We start from the raw sequence: 21,666 nt of genomic DNA, 5'->3' as shown, positions 1-21,666 counted from the left end.
AGCTTCTCAAGGGCAGAGATTGTCTTATTCTTTGACTTCACACACTGGCCAGCAAATAGTGTGAATCAATAGACCTTTAATTAACGGACTTGAAGAAAAATGAGCACTTTGGGGGAAAGCCCTTGAGAAAGGAAATGAACCAGCAAGTGGGCAGCAAAGCAAAGTTGAAGGAGAAGGGAGCCCTTCTCGCTTAATGGGAGCCCTTCTCCCATTAAGGCTCGCTTCTGAGAACTGAAACCGGCTGGTATTTCAATGCCTCAGTAACTTCCCTTTTTTTAATTTAAATTTCTTTATTTTTGGCTGCGTTGGGTCTTCATTGCTGCGCGCGGGCTTTCCCTAGTTGCGGCGAGCGGGGGCTACTCTTCGTTGCGGAGCACGGGCTCTAGGCGCGCGGGCTTCAGTAGTTATGGTTCGCAGGCACTAGAGCACAGGCTCAGTGGCTGTGGCGCCCCGCTTAGTTGCTCCACGGCATGTGACATCTTCCCTGAGCAGGGCTCGAACCTGTTTATACCTGCATTGGCAAGCGGATTCTTAACCACTGCACCATCAAGGAAGCCCCTAATTTCTCTTTTTAAAGAGATGGCTAGGAGTATAACCAGCGTGACTGCCGGTCGGCTGGGAGGTGAGACCTCGAGCGCAGTCTGAGGTATTAGGTGGAGGTGGCGCGCCGCCCTCTGACCGACAGGGGGAGCCCTGCCAAGCGCCGGGCCCCAGGCAGCCGGCCCCGCCCCGCCCCGCGCGCCCCCAGCTCTCTGCTCTCTCCGCACTGCGCCAACCCTCCGCCTGGCGCCACGCCGGCCACAGGCCGAGGGCTAATCACCCGCGGGCCGACGCTCCCGCAGCCTGGTCGCTGCGTCCCCCCGCCCTGCCGCGGGACTGGTAACTGTTACGAAGCACTTTCTCCGCCGCGATTTCTGCTTAGTCATTGTCTTCCAGGAAACGACTCTTCAGTTGGGAGTCAACTCTCCCGCGGCGGCCGCAGTAGCAGGAGCCGCAGCCACCAGCGCGTCCTTCCCGGACCGCCGCTCCGCCGCCGCCCTGCCGCCTCCCGGCCTCCCTCGGACCCAAGCGCAGGCCGGGGTCCCGCCGCGCGGGGCGAGCTGCCTCGCGCTCTGCTCTCCGGCCTCGGGCGCCGCGTCCTACGGGGGGCCTCCTTCCCCGGCTGCTGCCCCGGCGCCGCCGGGCCAGGTCCGTCGGCTGCTGCCATGGGCACCGACAGCCGCGCGGCCGGGGCGCTCCTGGCGCGGGCCAGCACCCTGCACCTGCAGACGGGGAACCTGCTGAACTGGGGCCGCCTGCGGAAGAAGTGCCCGTCCACGCACAGCGAGGAGGTGAGGGTGGCGTGCGTGCCGGCGGAGGCGCAGGGCTCCTGGGGTAGGCCGCGCGGGCCGGACCGGGCGGCTCCGAGAGGCGGGGAGGCGCTGGGAGGTGAGGGCGGGTGGTCGGGCTCCGGGCGCGCAGAAGTCGCGGGAGAGGCGCGCACCTGGGCTCCGCCCGCCGGAGGAGGCTGGGTCGGCTGTCGGCGCGATGTCGCATCCGAACCTACTGTTGGGGGCACAGCGTCTTTAAAATTTCGGCAGGTGCATCTTCACACCCAGTGCCGCCTCTGTCAGTGCTCTTGATTGTAACTTTAGTAGGAATCAGAATCCTTACCATATTGTGTCCAGGATGCAGCTCAGTTTGTCTCTCTTGTTTTTTTTAAACTACCCTCACTTGTGCTATTTCTCCCAAAGATAAATACTTCTGTGTTTTATACTACACCTTTAATTTTTCCAGGGCTGATGGTTCAATACAGCATTTTGCACGTAAATAATACTGGGTGAAATTTTCTCTCTCTTATCTCACTCAACACATGCTAAAGTAGTCGTTTTCAGTTTGTCTGCAAACCCAGTAAAAAAAAAAATGCATTTTGCCTTGGCAGTCCAATTCATGTTTTACACACACACACAAACACACGAGTTTCATGAAAAGATTTTAACTCTTACTATATACTGTGTATTCTGATTTTTTCTCTTTAATTTTTTAAAACTTGATTTCTTAATGCAGTAATGAGTCACACTCCACAGTTTAAGAAACATCGTTCAAAAGATGAATTGTGATTTGTGTATATTACTTTGGGTGCTGCGTAAGAGGGACTCAAAACTAAAGAAACTTGAAAACGTTTGAGAAAACTTGAAGATATGATAGCATATGTAGAGAAAACATGACAGCTTGATTAGAATAGAGAGGCATGTTTTGTTTCTATGTAAAGAAGAGCTTTGTAGCAACCAGAGCTCTAAATGGGATACACTACTCGAAACAGTTTAACCTCATTGAATAAAGAAACTGAATAAATCACTCATTATTGAGAAAATTTGCACATTGGGTAGAGAGAGATCATTAAATTTCCTAAAAGGTCTTTTCTAGTCTAATGTTTGGTTGTTGTTTTTTTTTTAATTATTCTATGATCTCTGCCCAGATTTTGTTTCACTAGAATTTTATGAAATCAAATCTTGTTTTTAAAATGGGCCATTATAGGACTATTTTGACCAGTTATTTGTTGTTAGGGTATTTGATCATGTAGCATTTTTTAAACTCTTATACAACCCCAGATCTAATGATACACTAAATTATCATGACACTCATCTTCCATGATACTTTGTGATGTGTGTATAATAAGAATGAAGAGAGCAGAGAACAAAAAAGTACAAGGTTAATATTCAGTCAATATAGATAACATAAAAAATTTAAAATCACTAGGTTTGTGATATAGTCAATGAATTTATCATATTATTGTAACATTGGGCTGTTCCATGATTTGTCCTGACAGAAGGGGGCAAGCACTCTGAAAATATACTTATCTTCATGAATTGAGAAATTCATCAGAAAAGCCTTATGCAAATTAACCATCCTTCCAGAGGAAAATTTCTAAAAATTCTCCCATGATTTGAGCCGTAGCACTCCTGATAGAATTCTTAACTTCTAGTTGGTCCTGCTGCCTTAATTTTTCAAAGAATATTGACTTGTAATTCTGTCTAGAATGATTATCAACTTATTTTTATCTACTGACTTAAATTTGATTACAAATATACCTTTCATAAAGATATAGACCCTGTAAATTGGATTCATGTGGGTTATTGTGGCTAGCACATGAATTGCTGTTGTAGACTATAAATCTTAAACAGGTGACTCTGAGCTCTTAAATTGATAAGCCAGTTGTCCATTGTAATTACCTGTACTGAGATATAAGCAATAAAGTGCTTGTGTCAGTTTTTATCATAAACAATCATAGATCAGATAGTGAGTTCAGAAGTTTAATCTCTGTTGTTGGTATTAGGAAAGTGCTTTTGCAATTCAGGGCTGTACTTCTAGTTACTCATTTATTTTTTCATTGATTGTCCACAGAATGCAAAGCACTGTGCCCTTGGTATTTATAAGGCAGTGATTTCAAACTGCTAGTGTTGGCTCATTTGTGTTATCAGTTCAGTGAGTCATGGAGAAGCGTATTTTTTTTCTAACTCATAATAGAAGCCCTCAGAGTATCTGGCATGTAGTAAGCATAAAGATTGCTTTATGAATTTTTGTTGTTATATGTGTGTAGGTCCTTACTCACTGTGTCTTATTATTTTGGACCACTATTAAATAAGTTGGAAATACACCGTCATAAGAGATAAAAGATAAGTAGACACTTTAATGAATTAACAAAATGCTATAATGTTAGTGTAATAAAATTGTTTGTTTATATAAGAAAACATTGAAGACAGATCGAAGGTCTACCTAACTGTTAGGAAATGACTTAAGGACTGACTTTATGCAAGTTGACTTCTGCAAGATACGGATATAGTGGTTTGTAGACTTTAGAGTGCATTTTGATTACTTGGATGCTTGTTAAGATGGAAGTTCTGCTGCCCTTAGAAAGTGATTCAGGAGGTCTAGGATGCAGCTCAGGAATTTGAACTTTTAATAAACACCACAGGTGAGTCTAATGTAGGAATTTCTTTGGCCACACTTAGAGAATCATTTGTTTGCCTTTGAGGAATATAGCATAGTGGTTGGTTAATGTTAATTCTAGTCAGGTTGCCTGGGCTTGAAGTTCCTCCATTTATAAACCTTATTCTTGAAAAATTTTTTTGTTTCTTTATGAATGCTTTTACGTCTCAGAAGTTTACTTAAATTTTCATTGATACAAAAATACCTTTTAAATAATTAGATTACTGCTTTAGGTCAAGAACCTTTGAGAATTAAGAGTAGGATAAAAACGGGTCTAAATCAATCTTTGTTAAAGGATGCAAAAACCTTATAGAATTAAAATTTTTGTATGATATTTACTATTGATATGTTCCTTTTCCTAAACAGACTAATGCAGTCTTATTGTAGAAGTACAGAAAAGTGTAGCATATGATTAACAGTTTCAAAATGCACTTCTTTTGCAGCTTCGAGATTGTATCCGGAAGACCTTGAATGAGTGGAGTTCCCAAATTAGCACAGATTTGGTCAGGGTGAGTGAACTGTGAATGAAGAAATCATGTAATAAGCAGGAAATTAACTTCCTCAGGTTTGATAGGGAAGTCAAACAGGCAATTAGCATGAAACTTATTGTGGTTGATTTGCTGAGGTGGGAGTCTGACCCAGTAGGCTTAAGCATGAAAGAGAAAATCTGACTCTAGTCAACTCTTCAACTAGACAAGCTACTAAGAGTCCCACCACAGTTTTCTCAAAATGCGTTTTGTTCCAGTTTATATTTGGTCTAGTAGAGGAATGACTATCAAACAATTTGGGTTAGTAGATTGCTTTGATAGACTATAACACAAAATATAGCCACTAAAAATAATTTTTTAAGTATCAGTTTCTTATGAAACAGTAAAGAACTGTGTTTCATTGAATGTCAGTATATGGCCATTATCATAAATGTTAATATACAAAACACCTGTCTGTAAACCACTCTTCAGAATCCAACTTAGCCAAAGGCTTGTAACAGATTACATAGACTACTTAAAAAGTATGGAAGGGCTTCCCTGGTGGCGCAGTGGTTGGGAGTCAGCCTGCCGATGCAGGGGACGCGGGTTCGTGCCCCGGTCCGGGAAGATCCCGCGTGCCGCGGAGCGGCTGGGCCCGTGAGCCATGGCCGCTGGGCCTGCGCGTCCGGAGCCTGTGCTCTGCAGCGGGAGAGGCCACAACAGTGAGAGGCCCGCGTACCGCAAAAAAAAAAGTATGGAAGAGGACATATGCTGAAAATAAGTGTTTCCTTGAGCATACTGCAAGTTTGTAACTCTGTGGCTGCTAGGCAGACATTAATTAATGTCTTCTATCTGTCTCTTTTTCTGAAGTGACCATTCATCTGTGCTTGACTTGTAAATAGTTAATATGTGCCAGGCATTGTAATATGATCAAGAATCATGGGAAAATCCTCACCGTTTACTTTGTTTTAATCTTGTAAATGTGAGTTAGTATGTTTCTGATTTATGTGTACTAATATTTTATCATTTCACTCATTAACTACTCATTTTTATGCATTGGAATCGCCTTTACTTTTTTTCCATTGCATTCAGAAAAAAATATATTTTGGCTTAAAATGTTTGTGATTGATATACAGGAAGTGTTTTAACATGTCAGTATCCAGAAGGAAAATATTATTTACTTTTCATTGGTTGCTTTTCTGAGTAAAAGTGTTTACTGTGTTAGTGGTTCTAACTCCTCACATACTGCCCAATCTGCTTGTTTGTTTATTCGTTTGTTTTTGATCAGACATCCCTCTGAGTATCTCATCAAAATGGGACACTTTTTCCCAGAAAATGGACACACACACACAGCACTTTACCTTTATTTCAGGGCTTTGCAAGTGTTATGAAGCCCATCTAGGCCCTTCAGGTAAAGAACTCTATTGTTTTATGGGTTCTCTGCTTCTAAAGAGTGTTATGGACAATAGAAAATATATAGCTAATCAGAAACACTAATTTTATATTTATTGTAAATATCATGTGTTTATTATAGGAGTTTCCAGATGTCTTGGAATGTACTGTATCTCATGCAGTAGAAAAGATAAATCCTGATGAAAGAGAAGAAATGAAAGTTTCTGGTAAAGTCCAGCCTTTACAGTTCATTTTGTTAGACAGTGGATGATAGTGAGGTTTTGTCAAGCATGGGACTAAACCTTTCCTTACTTCTGGTAATGATAACTCAATCACTAAGTGTGGGAAATGTAGAGATTTTTTATAACATAATTTTAAAGTCAGCTTTAAAAAGGGAGTTATAGGAGGTCACTATTGGCTACTTCAATGGAGTCAGAATAGAACTTCACCTCTTCATTTTGTTCTCATTAATTTATTTGTAGGACATCAGAGCAGTAGGAAGAGTAAGGTGTAGGGAATGGAAAGAATAAAGGGAAGACTTAAGAGCATTGCCCACCTAAAGCCAGCATAAGCCCTCCCTTCCTGGTGTGATACTGCTAAGCAATGGCTGAGGTTGCCTGGGAGCAGAGAAAGAAGTCTTGGCAACAAGTTGCATGAAGAGAAATCAAATACATACTCTACCCATTCAACAAAGATGAAATGACTCCTACTTTCCAGAGATAATGCCAAGCTCAAGGAATTAAGATGTTCTTGTCCTCAGCCTACAGTCAGTATAACATAGCCATTAAATGCTTGAGCTTAACTAAATTGAAATTCCTGGATGTGCAGATTACTGACTGATATAATCGGGGGCTAACAAATGATTTAACCTCTCTGAGCTCAGTTTCCTCATCTATAAAATGGGGATACACCTGTTTCACAGGCTTCTTTGTAAGTTAGATGAAATAACAAAAGAAGCACTTAGCATGGTGCTTGGCACAAGTAAGTGCCAGGTAGCTGTTATTTATTACCATTTGTGGTTGTGTTGTGGTTGTTGTTATTTTATTATTACTCTTATTAGGATGAACATGTGAGATGAGATAGGGCATTGTCTTTTGACTCTAATAATAATAACTACCATTTGTTGAATCTTGCTTTATACCAGGCACTGTACTTGACACTTTATGCTTATATTTCTTCATATAATTTTCAAAACAATTCTGCAGGGTAGGTTTATTATCCCCATTGCACAAGTGACATTAAATAACTTGAAAGTTGGGCTTCCCTGGTGGCGCAGTGGTTGAGAGTCCGCCTGCCGATGCAGGGTACATGGGTTCGTGCCCCGGTCCGGGAGGATCCCACATGCCGCGGAGCGGCTGGGCCCGTGAGCCATGGCTGCTGGGCCTGCGCGTCTGGAGCCTGTGCTCCGCAACGGGAGAGGCCACAACAGTGGGAGGCCTGCGTACCACAAAAAAAATAAATAAATAAAAAATAACTTGAAAGTTGTTATACAGCAAGTAAGTGGTTGAACCAGGAATCCATCCAGGTATGCCTGACTACAAAACCCATTTCTTCCTGTTAATTTCACATTATTATTTGTGTTGGAAAGGACATCAGAGCAACATTTCTCTGTGGTTGATTGCAGTTCATCATGGTGTAGATCCATCTTGGAGCTCTTACAAGTTGTCCTCAGTTCCTGGAAGGCTTGAGGTTTTTGATAAATATCAAGAGCTTTCCTCTCTTCACCTACCTAAAAATGTCTCATCTTTCAGAGAGAGGAGACCATTTCAAATGGCACAAATTCATGGCCAGAGGGATAGTGATGGGGAGGGTGTTCACAGAGTATAATTACAGGAGCTAAGGCTGGGGCAAAGTGGTAAAGATTGACTGTCACCTGGTAAGGAAGTTGTGATGGCATTTAAATAGAGAAGTAACATGAGGAAAGCAATGTTTTAGGAAGATTATCTAGCAGTAGAAAGGAAATGACAAATGTAAGAAATGTTGTACAAGGAAAATTTGTTGTATATGTTGAATGCCAGGCACTTTACATAAGGGTGTTTCATTAACCCTGTTTTCTCTCCATTCCCCTTTCTGATTTTCCTCTTTGCTTTCCTATTACTCCACCTATTTGTTGAGTAAATTTAGATTTTTGAACAGTGAGTTTACATAAAGTAAATATATACATATAAAGCTGAGTTGAAATCAAGCCAAAGCCTCAATTTCATAAATATGAAAAACTACTCAACTTTCCTGATAAGCAAAGAAATGCCAGTTAATGTGGTTCTGGGCAGGTATATTTTGTACCTATCAAATTAGCAAATATATATATATATTTTTTGTTTCGTTTTGTTTAATAGCATCCTATATTGTTAGGAGAGCAACTCCTAACTTTTAGTGCTCTGGTAAACTGGTACAAGTCTTTTATAAAATAGTAGGTAAATAAAATAGAGCACGACTCACAAAAAACAGATCCTATTCTTTGACTCATAGTCACATTTCTGACGGTTTGTCCTTGGGAAATGCTTCAGGCATAAAGTTGAAAAAAAAGTTAACATAGATGTTTATTTCAGTAACAAAAAACTGGAACTAATCTAAAGTCCAAAAAGTAGGAAATCATTCAGTAAATTATACCCTATCAAAATTACAGAATAATGTTCACCATTAAAAATGAGTGTGTAAAATTATTCATTAAAAATACAAAGTACAGGGAATTCCCTGGCGACTCTGCTTTTACTGCTGAGGGTCCAATCCCTGGTTGGCAAGCTAAGATTCGACAAGCCATGTGGCCATAAAAAAAGGAAAGAAAAGAAAAATCCAGAGTACATAAAAATCTAAACAGTAATTGCTTTTGGTGATGAGACTATTGGTAGAGTTTTTTTTGTTTGTTTGTTTGGTTTTTTTTTCCCCCCTACTCCTATAGGTTTTCCTCATTTCTAGAGTGAATACATTACTGTTATGATGTTTTAAAAAATTAAGATAATACTGCATAGAGATGTAAAAATATTTGTTACATAAGGGTAAACCAAGTATGTGGAAGTAGAAAATATATACTCTGCTTTACATGACCAAGAACTTGAAGGTAATGTCGTCTAAAAATGAAAATGATTGTATGCAATATTAGGAGGGTAGGATTGTGGAGTGTTTGTTTGTTTTTGGTTTTTGGGGTGTTTTTTCAATTTTCTTCTCATTATAAGCAACTCTAATTTAGGCTTTATATAGACTTTAGTTTATTGGAGAAAATAATATGCTCCATTAATGTTTAATTCATAAAAATATACATTTTTAATAAGTTTCTATATTTATCTGCCCTGCCTTCTAATAAAGGGGAAATTAATATTTGCTTTTTTGTTTTGACAATCAGATTATTGTTGGCAACTAGCATATAATTTTAAAATTACAGTGGAAATATACTTTTAGGTCTTAAAATTAAAACTATAAAACAATGCAGCTAGGAAAGGAAAAAATTCATTCAGGATTATCTGTCATCTTAGTATTTTAGCAGTATTACTACTATGTAGTAGAATGTTACTCAAATATAGTAATCTGTTTTGTTTTCTTTGTCACCCAGCAAAACTGTTCATTGTAGGATCAAACTCTTCATCATCAACTAGAAATGCAGTTGACATGGGTAAGCAAAATTTCAACTTTATTTTCATGTGGACTTTAAATTAGTGTAGGTGTATTAGTTATATCTTGTGTTCAGGTCCAGGTAAAAAAGAAAATGAGCTCATTGCAATTTTATCTTTTAAAGTTCTAGCCTAATTTGTTAAGGCTTCTCTAGAATCACATCAACTTATGTAAGGTCATATTTTGATATATAAAAGGAATGTAAAAGATGTAACATAATTAAATGTTAACTATATGTTTAGAGATAGAAATTCTCCTTAATCATATTCTTAGCTCTTTTAGTACTACAGGTGAAATATCAAAAGAATAACCACAACAGAAACAAGCATTTTTATCTATTTTCAGCACTTGGTTAGGTTACTATGGCATTATAGTTATTCAGTGTTTTTTATTTTAAAATATTCTTCCAGTATTTATATACATTGAACAATTAACTAAATAGCTCTTTAATATAACCATGGAGCGAACAATAATCATTAAAAATAAACTCTTAAAATTATTTTTATAAAAATTAAGAGATTATCTACATCTATAAACATAGATTAATATATAGGTTAAGACCATAAATTCAGTCTTTCACTCAGAGTCTCAAGCTTATTCTTTGCTCTGACTACCAGTTATAGACTATTAGGTCAGAAGCTACCAAAAAGTCCTGGGGCCTAGGAAACAAGGAGGCCTGTTCCTTAGAAAGAGGAACCTGTAGTAGTTGTGAGCTTCCCCAGGAATGAGGCAGGTCAAAGAAACCCACATATCTGCCACATAGACCAAGTAGATGAATGGGCACTTTATACTTTTTTAAAAGATGGAAATGTTCTAAATGACAGGTAAATTATGAAACCTAATGAAATAATCTGTTTTGTAGAATACTAGTGAACTATATGGACAGAATTCAGTGGGGTACTTAAAGGACATTAGAAGCAACTTGTTTTTATTATGTAACAAACATTTATCCTCTTTGTGTTTTCCTTCACATCAGCCTGTTCAGTCCTTGGAGTTGCACAGCTGGATTCTGTGATCATTGCTTCACCTCCTATTGAAGATGGAGTTAATCTTTCCTTGGAGCATTTGCAGCCTTACTGGGAAGAATTACAAAACTTAGTCCACAGCAAAAAGATCGTTGCTATAGGTACCTCTGATCTGGACAAAACCCAGTTGGAACAGCTTTATCAGTGGGCACAGGTAAAAGACGTCTAGATCACGAGCACTCCAGGAGGAGCCTGTCTTTTACAGTCTTTGCTGCATCCCATTAAACATCATGCACATAGTGGACACCACTGTGGGGTGACTGTTCCAAATATGGGAGTTTTGAAGCAGGCTTTGACAATAACACTAGAAAGTGTGTGTTGAAGCATTCATAGCCAAATGAATTAAGGCTCTATCCTTCAGTTTTAATTATGTGATAAAAATATTGTGTTTTCCTTCAGGTTTTATTAGTCCATGGTTCTTATTTCCTAAGTGAGAGAATATCATATATAACAAATATTTTGCTCTGTTAGTTAAAGATATATAAGACCTTCTGTTCACAGAACTTGATGTGGAGATGGAGTCATAAATCAATCACTGCCACTCTCTAGCCTAATAACCTATAAAATGATTAGGGAACTTGCTTACAAGTAGTTTACTCTCTGTGTTTTTCTTTATTCCTTTGCATTTATAATCCCCAGCCTTTTCATTTTCTTATGGGCAGGAAGACCCTAGAGAAAAGTTGCCCTTTGTCCCTTTGGCTTGGTGATAGCCAGAATGTGGCTAAGATCCTGTTGGAGAGACTTAGATGATCTGAAATGTATCTATAAATTAACTAGAGCATCTATTAGAAATTACCTGATTCTTCTCTTTTTCAAATGTCTGACTAATAACCATATTGTATACTTCAACATTAAACATACTTATCATTTGTATTTGATCCTCTGTCTTTAAGACATATTTCCTTTGTAGGTGGAACCATACCACTTAGAATCGTGTTAGTTTCCAAGGCAGAGGTATTAGATGGCAGGTTCGAGCATGAGACTTTTTTAATAGTGTAGTAATATATTGGCTTTTTCCCCCTTGTAAAGCTATTTTTCCTTCCTCTGTTACCACTGAGTCAGAACAGCATACATTAATAAATATATACATGTAAAAGTATTTTATAAACTTTAAGTACTGTAGAATGTGATATTTCATGTGTTCTAAAACTGAATCCTTTTATTGCTTTCTACTTTTTGTAGTACTTAATTTAGTGGAGATGTCATTTTTTTTTTTTTCTCCACTTCTAGGTAAAACCAAATAGTAACCAAGTTAATCTTGCCTCCTGCTGTGTGATGCCACCCGATTTGACTGCATTTGCTAAACAATTTGACATACAGCTCTTGACTCATAATGATCCAAAAGGTAAGACTGAGATTTTCATTTATAGAGATTGATCATGAGCTTTTATCTTATAAGAAGCTACTTGTTAAAATGTAATTTTTAATTGTGTACAGTGATAAAGGTACAATGCTGACACCTAGAGCTATTCTTAATAGTTAGTTCAAAACATATATGCCTTTATTTTAGTTTCAGAAGGGATTAATTTTGTCTTTGTACCAATGGGAAAAGAAGTGAAGGGGTCATTTCCTGAACATCCAGTCTGCTGAGGTTTATAAATATTAAGCTACACAGAAAAGATCTTGTAAGATATTCTAAATAGTGTCACATATAATATTGTCTAGTATAGCAAAGACTGCACCAAAGGGCCACTTAATTAAAAAGGATAAATATCTGGAAAAAGAAGCAGATAAAATTCAGTTTGAAACTTAAGCATCTTAGGATAGGTATTTGATTAGATATTTTATTAATCATTGATATCAAGACATATGCTTGATGTTAGTCAGAAACATTTGATTAATGAGAATGGCTTGTCTGCCTTTTGTAGAATAATTTTTATCAACATTTTACAAGATAACTTGGAAAGCTGGGAAGATAATATTTTACACTTTATTAGCAGTCTGCTCCATTTTTGTTTTTTCACAGTTTCTTAGGGAGCAAAGGTAAATATATTAAGCATATTTTACTTACTAAATATACAGGCTCTATGAAACAGTATTTTTGGTATAGTTAAGTGAGAGAGATCTTGTGAAAGTTTTAAATTTCCATGACATTTTTGTAGAAGTTCTAGTTTAATAAAAATTGGAGGCAATTATATTTTATAGGTGATTCCTGGAGAAAAACATTCCGTTTTTACTTTCATTTCTAAAAAGACGGCATTATATAGGTGGTTTGATTCAATTTATTTTTAGGATGCTTATGGATAACCTCTTAAGACTTTATACCTTATTAGCAGTCTGCCTCAGCCTCTTTTTTTTTTTTTACTGTTTTGTAGGAAGTGGAGGAGGAGTTTTGATATTCTTTCTCAAATGCTAGGCATCATGGTAAATGTCTCAGAGAGATTATCTGTAATCCTTACAGCAACTGAAACTAGACACTTTATGGATGAAGAAATAGAGCCTTAGAGTTTAAGAAACTACCCAAGGTCACCCAGCTGGCTTAGGGCAAAGTTTGAACTTAGATCTAGGTCCTGGCTGAATTTGGAGCCTTTTCGCCACCATACTGTACTGTCTCTCTGACTTGAAACATTAGTATTGTAGTATTTCAGACTGAAACTGTACTTTCTTATCAGTTTCCATTTAAATCGTACCAGAATAGGACATAGGGACTTTTCCCCTCCAGCAGAGCTTTCACACATGAGTAATTAGATTCACTTTTTAAAAAAAGGTCATTTTAGTGAAAATCAAAGAATTGCTGTGCTGATTTGTTCTAAAATATAAACCATTGAAATTTTAACCTTCTATATGTTGGCAAATAATATATCATTTTTCTGTTTCCTCATGGGGACTCTTCCAACTGTAATTGTTACCAACAGCTGATGGGTGGTCCTGTACCCCCTTCCACCTCCACCTGAAAAACACTCTATCGTTTTTCCAGTAGGAAAGGAAATAGGAAAAGACTAAGGTGTCTAGTATTTTATTTCCACGTTATCTAAATGTGGGCATGTGGATTATGTGCTAATACATCATTGTTATGGAAAAATATATTGCACATGTATATGAAAAGAGAGATTTAATCCTTTGGGGGGAAGAATGTTTTTGTTTTACTGGTGTAATTTGACATTTGGCTGTCTTTTTAATTTTAATTCTAAACACTTTAATTAGAATTTATAGTTTGATCCTGCATATACTATAGATGGATCTTCAGACAATTTGATCTGTAATGAAGCAATTCTCTTAAAAGTTTTGTCATGTTTACTGATTCTAAAGAGTTAACATAGTTGAATTAAAAGTATGTAGCTAATGAATAGCATAGTTCTCTGACTTTGTGTCAGATTTATTTTTTAAGCGATCAAGTTGTAAAACAGTTAACTCTGCTTGTCATCTAAAATAGAATCTTGTTTATAAGTCACCTAAAGGCCTTCCTCTGTTCTAAAATTACCCTTTTTCTTCAGAAAGGTTTATTTTCCATTATTCTTTGTCCTAGAAGTTGTGGTAATAGTTTAACTACGGTCAGGGTAAAATTGTGAAGTAGGTGATTCTGACTTTGGAACTTTCCCATTTTCATTTGCCTTCCTCCTCTCACCATTCCCATTAAATCTAATCTATATTATGCCGCATTCCCTCAGGGTTAGACAATCTGGTAAACAAATCCACGTTAATGTTACTTTTCCAAGAGCTGTTTGCATTTCATTTATTAAAACTACCATTTACTAGCTATGTGACCTTGGGCAAGTTATCTAATCTCTCTGTGTCAGTTTCCCCCTGTGAAGGGAAATAATATTACCTATCTCTTGGGTTAACATGTGGATTAAAAGAGTTAATAAAGTACTCTGAAAAGTGACTGGCACATGACAATAGCTAATATTTACTGAGAGTTTACTATTGATGTTATTCAAATATCATGGCAGTTCATTTTAGGGCATGTTCTTTGGCATTCCCAAATCATATTGTATAGATGGTCACCTAATCCTTATCTATAGGATTGGTTCAGACCCCAGTGGAATCTTTCCATATTGACTGATTCATTCAAAAGACATTTGAGCACCTACTATGTGCCAGGCATTGTTCTAAGTACTAGAAATATAGCACTAAGTCAAAAATCTCAACCCTCATGGAAATTATATTCTGATGGGATGAGACACAAATTAAGATAAACGTTAAATGTGATAAATGGTGGTGTATGCTATGGGGAAAAGTTGGCTGAGGGAGGAAAGAGTGTCCAGGTTAGGGGTTGTTGTTTTATATAGGATGGTTGGGGAGGCCTCTCTGCTAGGGTACATTAATCAGAGACCTGCAAGAAGGGAGAGAGCCTTGTGGGTATCTGGAAGAAGAGTGCTCAGGGAAGAGGGAGCGGCTGATTCAAAGGCTCCAAGGTGGGAATATGTTTGAGGATTTCAGGATACAGCTGTGAGGCCAGTGTGGCTGGAGAAGAGGAAGTGAGGAGGGGAGTGGCAGATCAGAACAATGGTAGAGGGTTTAGGTATAAATGTGGAATTAGAAAATAATAATTTCATCAAGGAGATGCTGATTAAAAGATAACCACTGGGAAAGATGTTTTAAATGATTGCTGGTGCTAGTGAGGATATGGTAAGATTGGCATTCCAATATTATCTATTAAGTGTAAAGTACAGTCTTTCTGGAAAGCAGCTGGCAATATACTGTGTATCAAGCCTTCAGAAAATGTACTTCGACCTTGTCGTTCCATAGCCAGGCATGCATTTTAAGGATGTTCATTAAGTATTATTTTTATTAGCAAAATATTAGGAAAAAACTAATTTTTTGACCAACAAGAAAGTGTATAAATTATATCTATAAAATGTAATATTGGGAGAATTATTAAAAATGCTTTCACAGAATATTTAATTACATGCTTTCACAGAATATTTAATTACATGGGAAAATATTCATAATATAAGTGAAAAAAATAAGCAAATTAAGCTATAACTACAGTATGATTTCTAGTTTTTAAGATATGGCTAGATACATACATATATACATAAATATATACAGAAAAATAGTTGGATGGAAATACATGGCAATGGAAATGGTCCATCTTTGGTTGATAGGATTATGGGTAACTTTTTTTCCTTCCTTGTACTTTCCTGTATTGTCCCTGGCTGTACGTTAGAATCACCTAGAGATCTTCAAAAAATACAAATATCCAGGCTCCACTCACCAGAAATTATGGATTAAACTGGCTGGGTTACAAGTGTAGATACTTTCTAAAGAATTGTCTGGGTCTTTCTGGTATTCTGGTTCAGATTCATAGCACACATTAAGGATAAGTATAATTTATATTCAGTTTTGAGGTGTTTCTTTTGTTGTATTTAAATGCTTATCTACATAGTAAAGTGCTTTTGTTTTCAAGTTTTAACAGTTTGGGTTTTTATTTGTTGTTTGTTTGTTTTAAGAACTGCTTTCTGAAGCAAGTTTCCAAGAAGCACTTCAGGAAAGCATCCCTGACATTCAAGCACATGAGTGGGTGCCACTGTGGCTACTGCGATATTCAGTCATTGTTAAAAGTAGAGGAATTATCAAATCAAAAGGCTACATCTTACAAGCTAAAAGAAAGGGTTTTTAACTACGATTTAGGACCATAACCTACTGACCTGTATTTTCCTTGAATATAAGATAAAATTGAGATGTGTAAAAATCTAATTACTGCCTGTAAATGTCATTGAGGCAGATATTCTTTATATTTGACAATATGTTATCTGTCAAGTTTGAATACTTCTCTTGCTTCCATATCCGTTCACTCACATGAACCACTATATTGTTTTTATTAAACTATTGTTTTCTAATTGAAATTGTCTATAATGAAGATACTTGCAATATATTTTTCCTTTATTTTTATGACAGTAGAAATCAAGAAAATTTGTTGTTAGATATATTTTGGCCTAGGCATCAGGGTAATATATATACATATTTTTTATTTCTAAAAAATTCATTAATTGCTTCTTACTCTACAGTATAACTAAGCAATTTAATTACAGTTGTTAAAACAAATACTGGAAGATATTTTTCCTGTCATTGATAAGATGATTATATCTCAGAGTAACTGGAATAGCTGGGACCTACTAGTAGTGTAAATAAAAGTCCTTTCTTCAATATGTGAATGGAAGCTTAAATTTTTTTATTTGTCCTTGCTTGCAGTTTACCTGTAATGATTTAACCTGTATTCTTGTGCCATATTTGCTCTTGCTGTTATTACAAAGACAAACCAAAGTAAATATGTAAAGGAGACTAGGAGCTTTGAAATTATTGTTTGGGGGTTTTATAAAAGCAACTATTGTTACCTCCAGATTCTTTTTAATTCTCGATCTGTCCTTAATATTTTGCTACTCATTCAAAAATATTCAATAAGTACTGAGCACTTACCATGTGCTGGGCACTGTGGGTTCTGGAGAGAGGAGGGAGCACAGGGATTAAGAATCAGTTGAGTAAAATATGCAATATTTGTTCCCCACTAGTAACTGACTACAAGGGACTAAAAGCCAAAAAAGGGGTGAAAAAAATCTTTAATTCAGGATCATGTTGTCTATTTAGATAACTTTGAGACATGGTCTTAACTGTTTAAAATCAAAACAATATAACCCAAACTTTAAAACTAAAAGAGACTGTAGATCATTTAGTATAATTCCTTATTAGTTTAAGAACCAGAAAATAGCAAATAAATAAGCTGTGACCTCTTTGGTATATACTATAGGTCTTTGTAATTCTATAAATTTGTATCTGTAACCCAAATAGTTTGAAAAATTCTTTAAAAATCTCTTGTATCTCAATACTTTTAAACCATGTATATTAATACATGGTTTATAAAACTAAGATAATTATATATATATACACACACATACATAACATACACACACACACATATGTAACTAATGTATAAAACTAATTTTGCCCAAGTTTTTTCAACTTAGGGAAAAGATCTGTGGTTCCATATTCAAAATAAATACACTAAAAATTGATAAATAAACAAATAAGACTCTTTTCCTGTTCTAAGTAATGTTTTGTGGTTTACTAGTTGGATAATTTGATCATTAGAATTGCAATGTGAAATCAGCTGATTTACCTGCTAAAACCTTAGACTTTGAGCTTCCTAAAGCCTTATGTATCGCCTTTAAATTAATTGTATGTAATGTTATTAAATGTATATAGTTAACTTTTTAATTTGGAAATGTACAACATTCTTTCATGTAATGTCAGTCTTTAAACAAATGCTCATTTTAATTTAAGCCTATACAGTGAATTGGCCAAGATATTTTAAGAGGGCACTTTAATATCACATTTATTATTTTTTAAAACCCTGGACTTACAAAAATGGATTGTTTGAAAGGTCATTCTGAAAATAGAAAAAAACGTATGTTGCTAATACATCCAGACTTCAGCAGGAGCTTTTTCTGTGTTTTTTCCCTAACTCTTGACAAAGTAGCAAGATTATAGATTCATTTTGTGAAGGGGATCATGTGTGGCTTTTTTTTAATGAATTTTTTGTTTGTTTCGCTTCTATACCTTTAATTTCTGTTATTTAATAACGTTTTCTTTAAAAAACTGATTTTTTTAAAGGCTTTCTCTTCTCTAAGCTGATAATCACTTCTTTTTTTGGTGAACTATCAGAATGTAGTGAATGCTTTTCAAGTATTTAGGGACTTAATGTTTAAAAAGCCATAAAATAGAGTGATAATACTACCAAATAATTGCTTAAAGCTGAAAGCTAAGTTAACAATAGTGTATATACCAGATACGTTTTCTGGGGAGATGTGTATCCAGTGACCCAAGGTATAAGTTTTTTTCCAGTAAATATGACAAGAAGCTTCAGCTTGTTATTACATGTCCAAAATACACTGGAGCCTTACTTTAACACAATGTACTGTAACTTGGAATTTTTTCTGTGATGAGTCTGTTTTGAATTCTCGTCTAAGAAACCGTAGTCAACAAAAGGACCAAGGTGTCTTACAAAATATGTTCACACGGTGTACATTATGAAGACCACATTGTGCCAGTATGGTAATAGAGAATTAATTTAGGAATAGCCAGTGCTAGAACTTGAATCACAAATAATAGCTCATAATTTTTCCATTCATGGGAAATATCATTTTAGACAGCTGTGTGAAGTGGAAAATGAAGTTATTCTATTTTGAATGAATGATTCAGACTTCCCTACCAGAGCCAAGTAGTAACTGAAATAAGGATCTTGATTTTCAGTGATAAGGGTCTAAGTCTTAATTATGTTTCTTTTTAGAGCAGATTTTCTTTCTAACTTTTCCACCCAGATTCAATATTTGGGAATGTAAGCAGTTGATATATATATTGTGTGTGTATATATATATGTATATATATATAGTATATTGGCTGACAATTCATCTTTCTGCCAAATGTACATTTAGAGAAATTTGAAGTTTTAATGAGAATTTAGTCCATTTGTGTTTTCATACTCAAATATACCAACTTACGATTCCAAATCTATGTTTTTCAAAGTTCCTAACATACCAGAACTTGTACCTGCCATTTTCCCATAAAGTTGGTGGCAGGATATGTCAGTTTTATTTTTTTTAAATATGTACTATAATTTTTTTTATAGTTTTCAGAGTTAGAAATATACTTAGGAGGGGAAAATGTTTTAATTAGATAATTCTACTTTTGTGTGTCTTTAGTAGTGTACTCTAAAATGAAGGCAAAATATAAAGCATTATTAAATGATTATAAGTTTTTAATTTTACCTATTTATGAATTTAAATTGTGAGTTGTATATTTTTTAATTGAGTTGTTTTAATAGTTGTAAGCATCTTGGAACATTATATTGGTTTTGAACTATTTAAACTCAAACTGAGTATGGTTTGAAAATAAATTATGAAAAATAATGAAATACCAAGCCATAAAGTTATTCATACATTCATTCAACAAAGATGTATTGAATTCTTGCTATGTACCAGGCAGTGTGCAAGGTGTTGGCAGACAGAAACAGAGATGAAAACAGCCCTATCTTCAAGGAGCAGATAAGTATATTTTGGGGGCGAGAGAGATCTGTACATGAACAAGAGCAATAAAGGGCTGCATCTGTTAATGACAGAAGCAGTGAAAAGGGAGTGGGGTCATGTGGAAGGAATGGGACTGCTGGGAAGCAGCATAAGGACGAGAAAGGCTCCCCTGCAGGAACTAGCCTCAGAGTAGGATCGTAAGATGGGGTGGGGGTATGCCTGGTTTGTAAATACACTGATATTGAATAATGAACAGTTTATATGTAAACTTCAGAAATCCTGTGAAAACACTTTCTTCAAGAGCTTGTTCTTGCCAGATAGAAAGGAATGGCTTCTAGTGAGAGTAGGTAAGGTTTGAAAAGTCACATTTTATAAAAGAGAGACAGAAACTTGCCCCAATCCCCTAAATATATTAGGATATAGCTTATGTGGTTTCACTACCAGAAAAGTCAAACAAAACCCTTATATGTATCCCTCAGCAATGAATAAATGTATAAAGTGTCATACAAGATTTCGGTCTGTGTTTTGGTCCATTATTTTAAGAAGGTTCATGTTTTACAATAAGCATTATTTATTTGGACTCAGTTCTGTTTCCTCTGTTCTTTGCTCACTGTTGATTCTTGCCCCCTACTCCATTTACATTTACTTTTTTCTTAAGTATATCCTTAGTAATTCTTTCACTGAAGGTCTTTGGGCAGTAAACCTCCTAGGTCTTGTTTGTCTGAAAATATCTTTATTTTATCAACAGTCTTAAATCATCATTTGACATTATAGAACTCTAAGTTTCCAAACACTTGCCCTCAGCATCTTGAAGATAACGTTCTGTTGATTTCCAGCATTTATACTCTTGCAAATGAAAACCTGGATTTTCTTCCCTAGAAATAATCTGTTTTTCCCTCTGGTCACGTTTTTTTCATTTGAATTATTCTATTCATTTTTATGTGTATGAAATTAGAATAAAGAAAGAAAATGAAAACGGGCTTCTGAGTTTTCTGATAACACCAAAAAAGTAATCATAAAGGAAAATATCAATAGCCAGATTTAATCAAAATTAAAATCTTCTGTTCTTCAAAATATACTTAAGAAAACAGTGTATTTTGAAAATGTGAAAATGTGAGCCACAGACTGGGATGAAATACTTGTAATATTTCTCATGAAAAATAAATTGGACATAATCAAATTTTTTAAATTGCACTTCAAAAACACCGCCAAGATAAACCATAATGGAAAAGAATGTGAAAAAGAATGTATATATATATTTATATATATAACTGAATCACTTTGCTGTGCAGTAGAAATTAATACAACACTGTAAATCAACTATACTTCAATAAAATAAATTTTTTAAAAAACTTCAGAAACACCATCGAGGAAGTCAAAAGGCAACCCATAAAATAGGATAACATATTTGAAAATCACATATCTGATAAGAATCTTGTATCTGGAATGTGTAAAGAACTCTTACAGCTTAAGACAACCCAATAAAAAGTAGGCAAAACGTTAGAGCATATTTTTCTCCAAAGAAGACACGAATAGTCAATAAGAATATACAACATGTTCAACATCATTAGTCATCAGGGAAATGCCAATTAAAACCACAATGAACTATCACTAAAATAGCTAAAATTTAAAAAAACTGTCAGTACCAAGTGCAGCAAGGATGTGGAGGAAGCAACTCTCATAGTGCTGTTGGGACTGTAAAATGGTATCGATACAATCACTTGGGATTTCTTACAAACTTAAACGTACATGTACCATGTGACCCAGCAATTCCACTTCTAGGTGTTTACTCAAGAGAAATCATATATTTGAAATAGCCATATATGAATGTTTATAGCACTTTCTTCATAATAGCTGAAAACTGGAAACAACCCACATGTTTATCAACAGTTGAATGGATAGTTGAAGTATAATCAGCAATAAAAAGTAACTACTGGTATACAAAATAACATGGATGAGTCTCAGAAATACAGTGAGTAAAAGAAGCTGGACATGAAAATACATAATTTCCTTTACATGAAATTTTTAGAACAGACAAAATTAATACTGACTGTAGTATCTGTTGCATCTGGGTACCTCAGGGCTTCTCAAAATGTTGCAGTCAGGGTCATCTGGGACTCCAGTCTCTCCTGTACGCTTGATTGAGGTTGGTCTGCTTCCAAGCTCGCTGGTGAGGTTGTTGGCTGGACTCAGTTCCTCTCTAGCCAGAGGCCTCCCTCACTTCCTTGCCACATGGCCCTCCCC

General features: G+C 36.1%; 1 protein-coding gene across 2 annotated transcripts; it reads left to right on the top strand.

The window, feature by feature from the left end:
• The first annotated feature begins 772 nt into the window (after positions 1-772).
• On the top strand, positions 773-19,933 carry GCLM (glutamate-cysteine ligase modifier subunit). Of its 2 annotated transcripts, none has more exons than XM_032644019.1 (7): positions 773-1,331; positions 4,413-4,478; positions 5,971-6,055; positions 9,376-9,435; positions 10,411-10,613; positions 11,690-11,804; positions 19,378-19,933. In XM_032644019.1, exons 1-7 carry the CDS (start codon positions 1,206-1,208, stop codon positions 19,413-19,415), a joined length of 693 nt encoding a protein of 230 aa, XP_032499910.1. In that variant the 5' UTR covers positions 773-1,205; the 3' UTR covers positions 19,416-19,933. The 2 variants fall into 2 exon arrangements, with proteins under 2 accessions (XP_032499910.1, XP_032499903.1); XM_032644012.1 differs by having other exon boundaries at positions 775-1,331; positions 15,853-19,933.
• The last annotated feature ends 1,733 nt before the right edge of the window (positions 19,934-21,666 follow it).

The sequence above is a fragment of the Phocoena sinus genome, chromosome 1 (genome assembly GCF_008692025.1).
Source record: "Phocoena sinus isolate mPhoSin1 chromosome 1, mPhoSin1.pri, whole genome shotgun sequence".
Taxonomy (NCBI): Eukaryota; Metazoa; Chordata; class Mammalia; order Artiodactyla; family Phocoenidae; genus Phocoena; species Phocoena sinus.
The sequence above is the reverse complement of the archived record's forward strand: the minus strand, read 5'-3'. Positions and strand labels throughout refer to the sequence as shown.

What these genes read in the sequence shown, in the direction of transcription:
- GCLM (XM_032644012.1), top strand. Translation starts at nt 1,206, where the DNA reads ATGGGCACCGACAGCCGCGCGGCCGGGGCGCTCCTGGCGCGGGCCAGC. An exon ending in TAGAAATGCAGTTGACATGG is followed by an intron (nt 9,436 to 10,410) that starts GTAAGCAAAATT and finishes CCTTCACATCAG; the next exon opens with CCTGTTCAGTCCTTGGAGTT. An exon ending in AGCTTTATCAGTGGGCACAG is followed by an intron (nt 10,614 to 11,689) that starts GTAAAAGACGTC and finishes CTCCACTTCTAG; the next exon opens with GTAAAACCAAATAGTAACCA.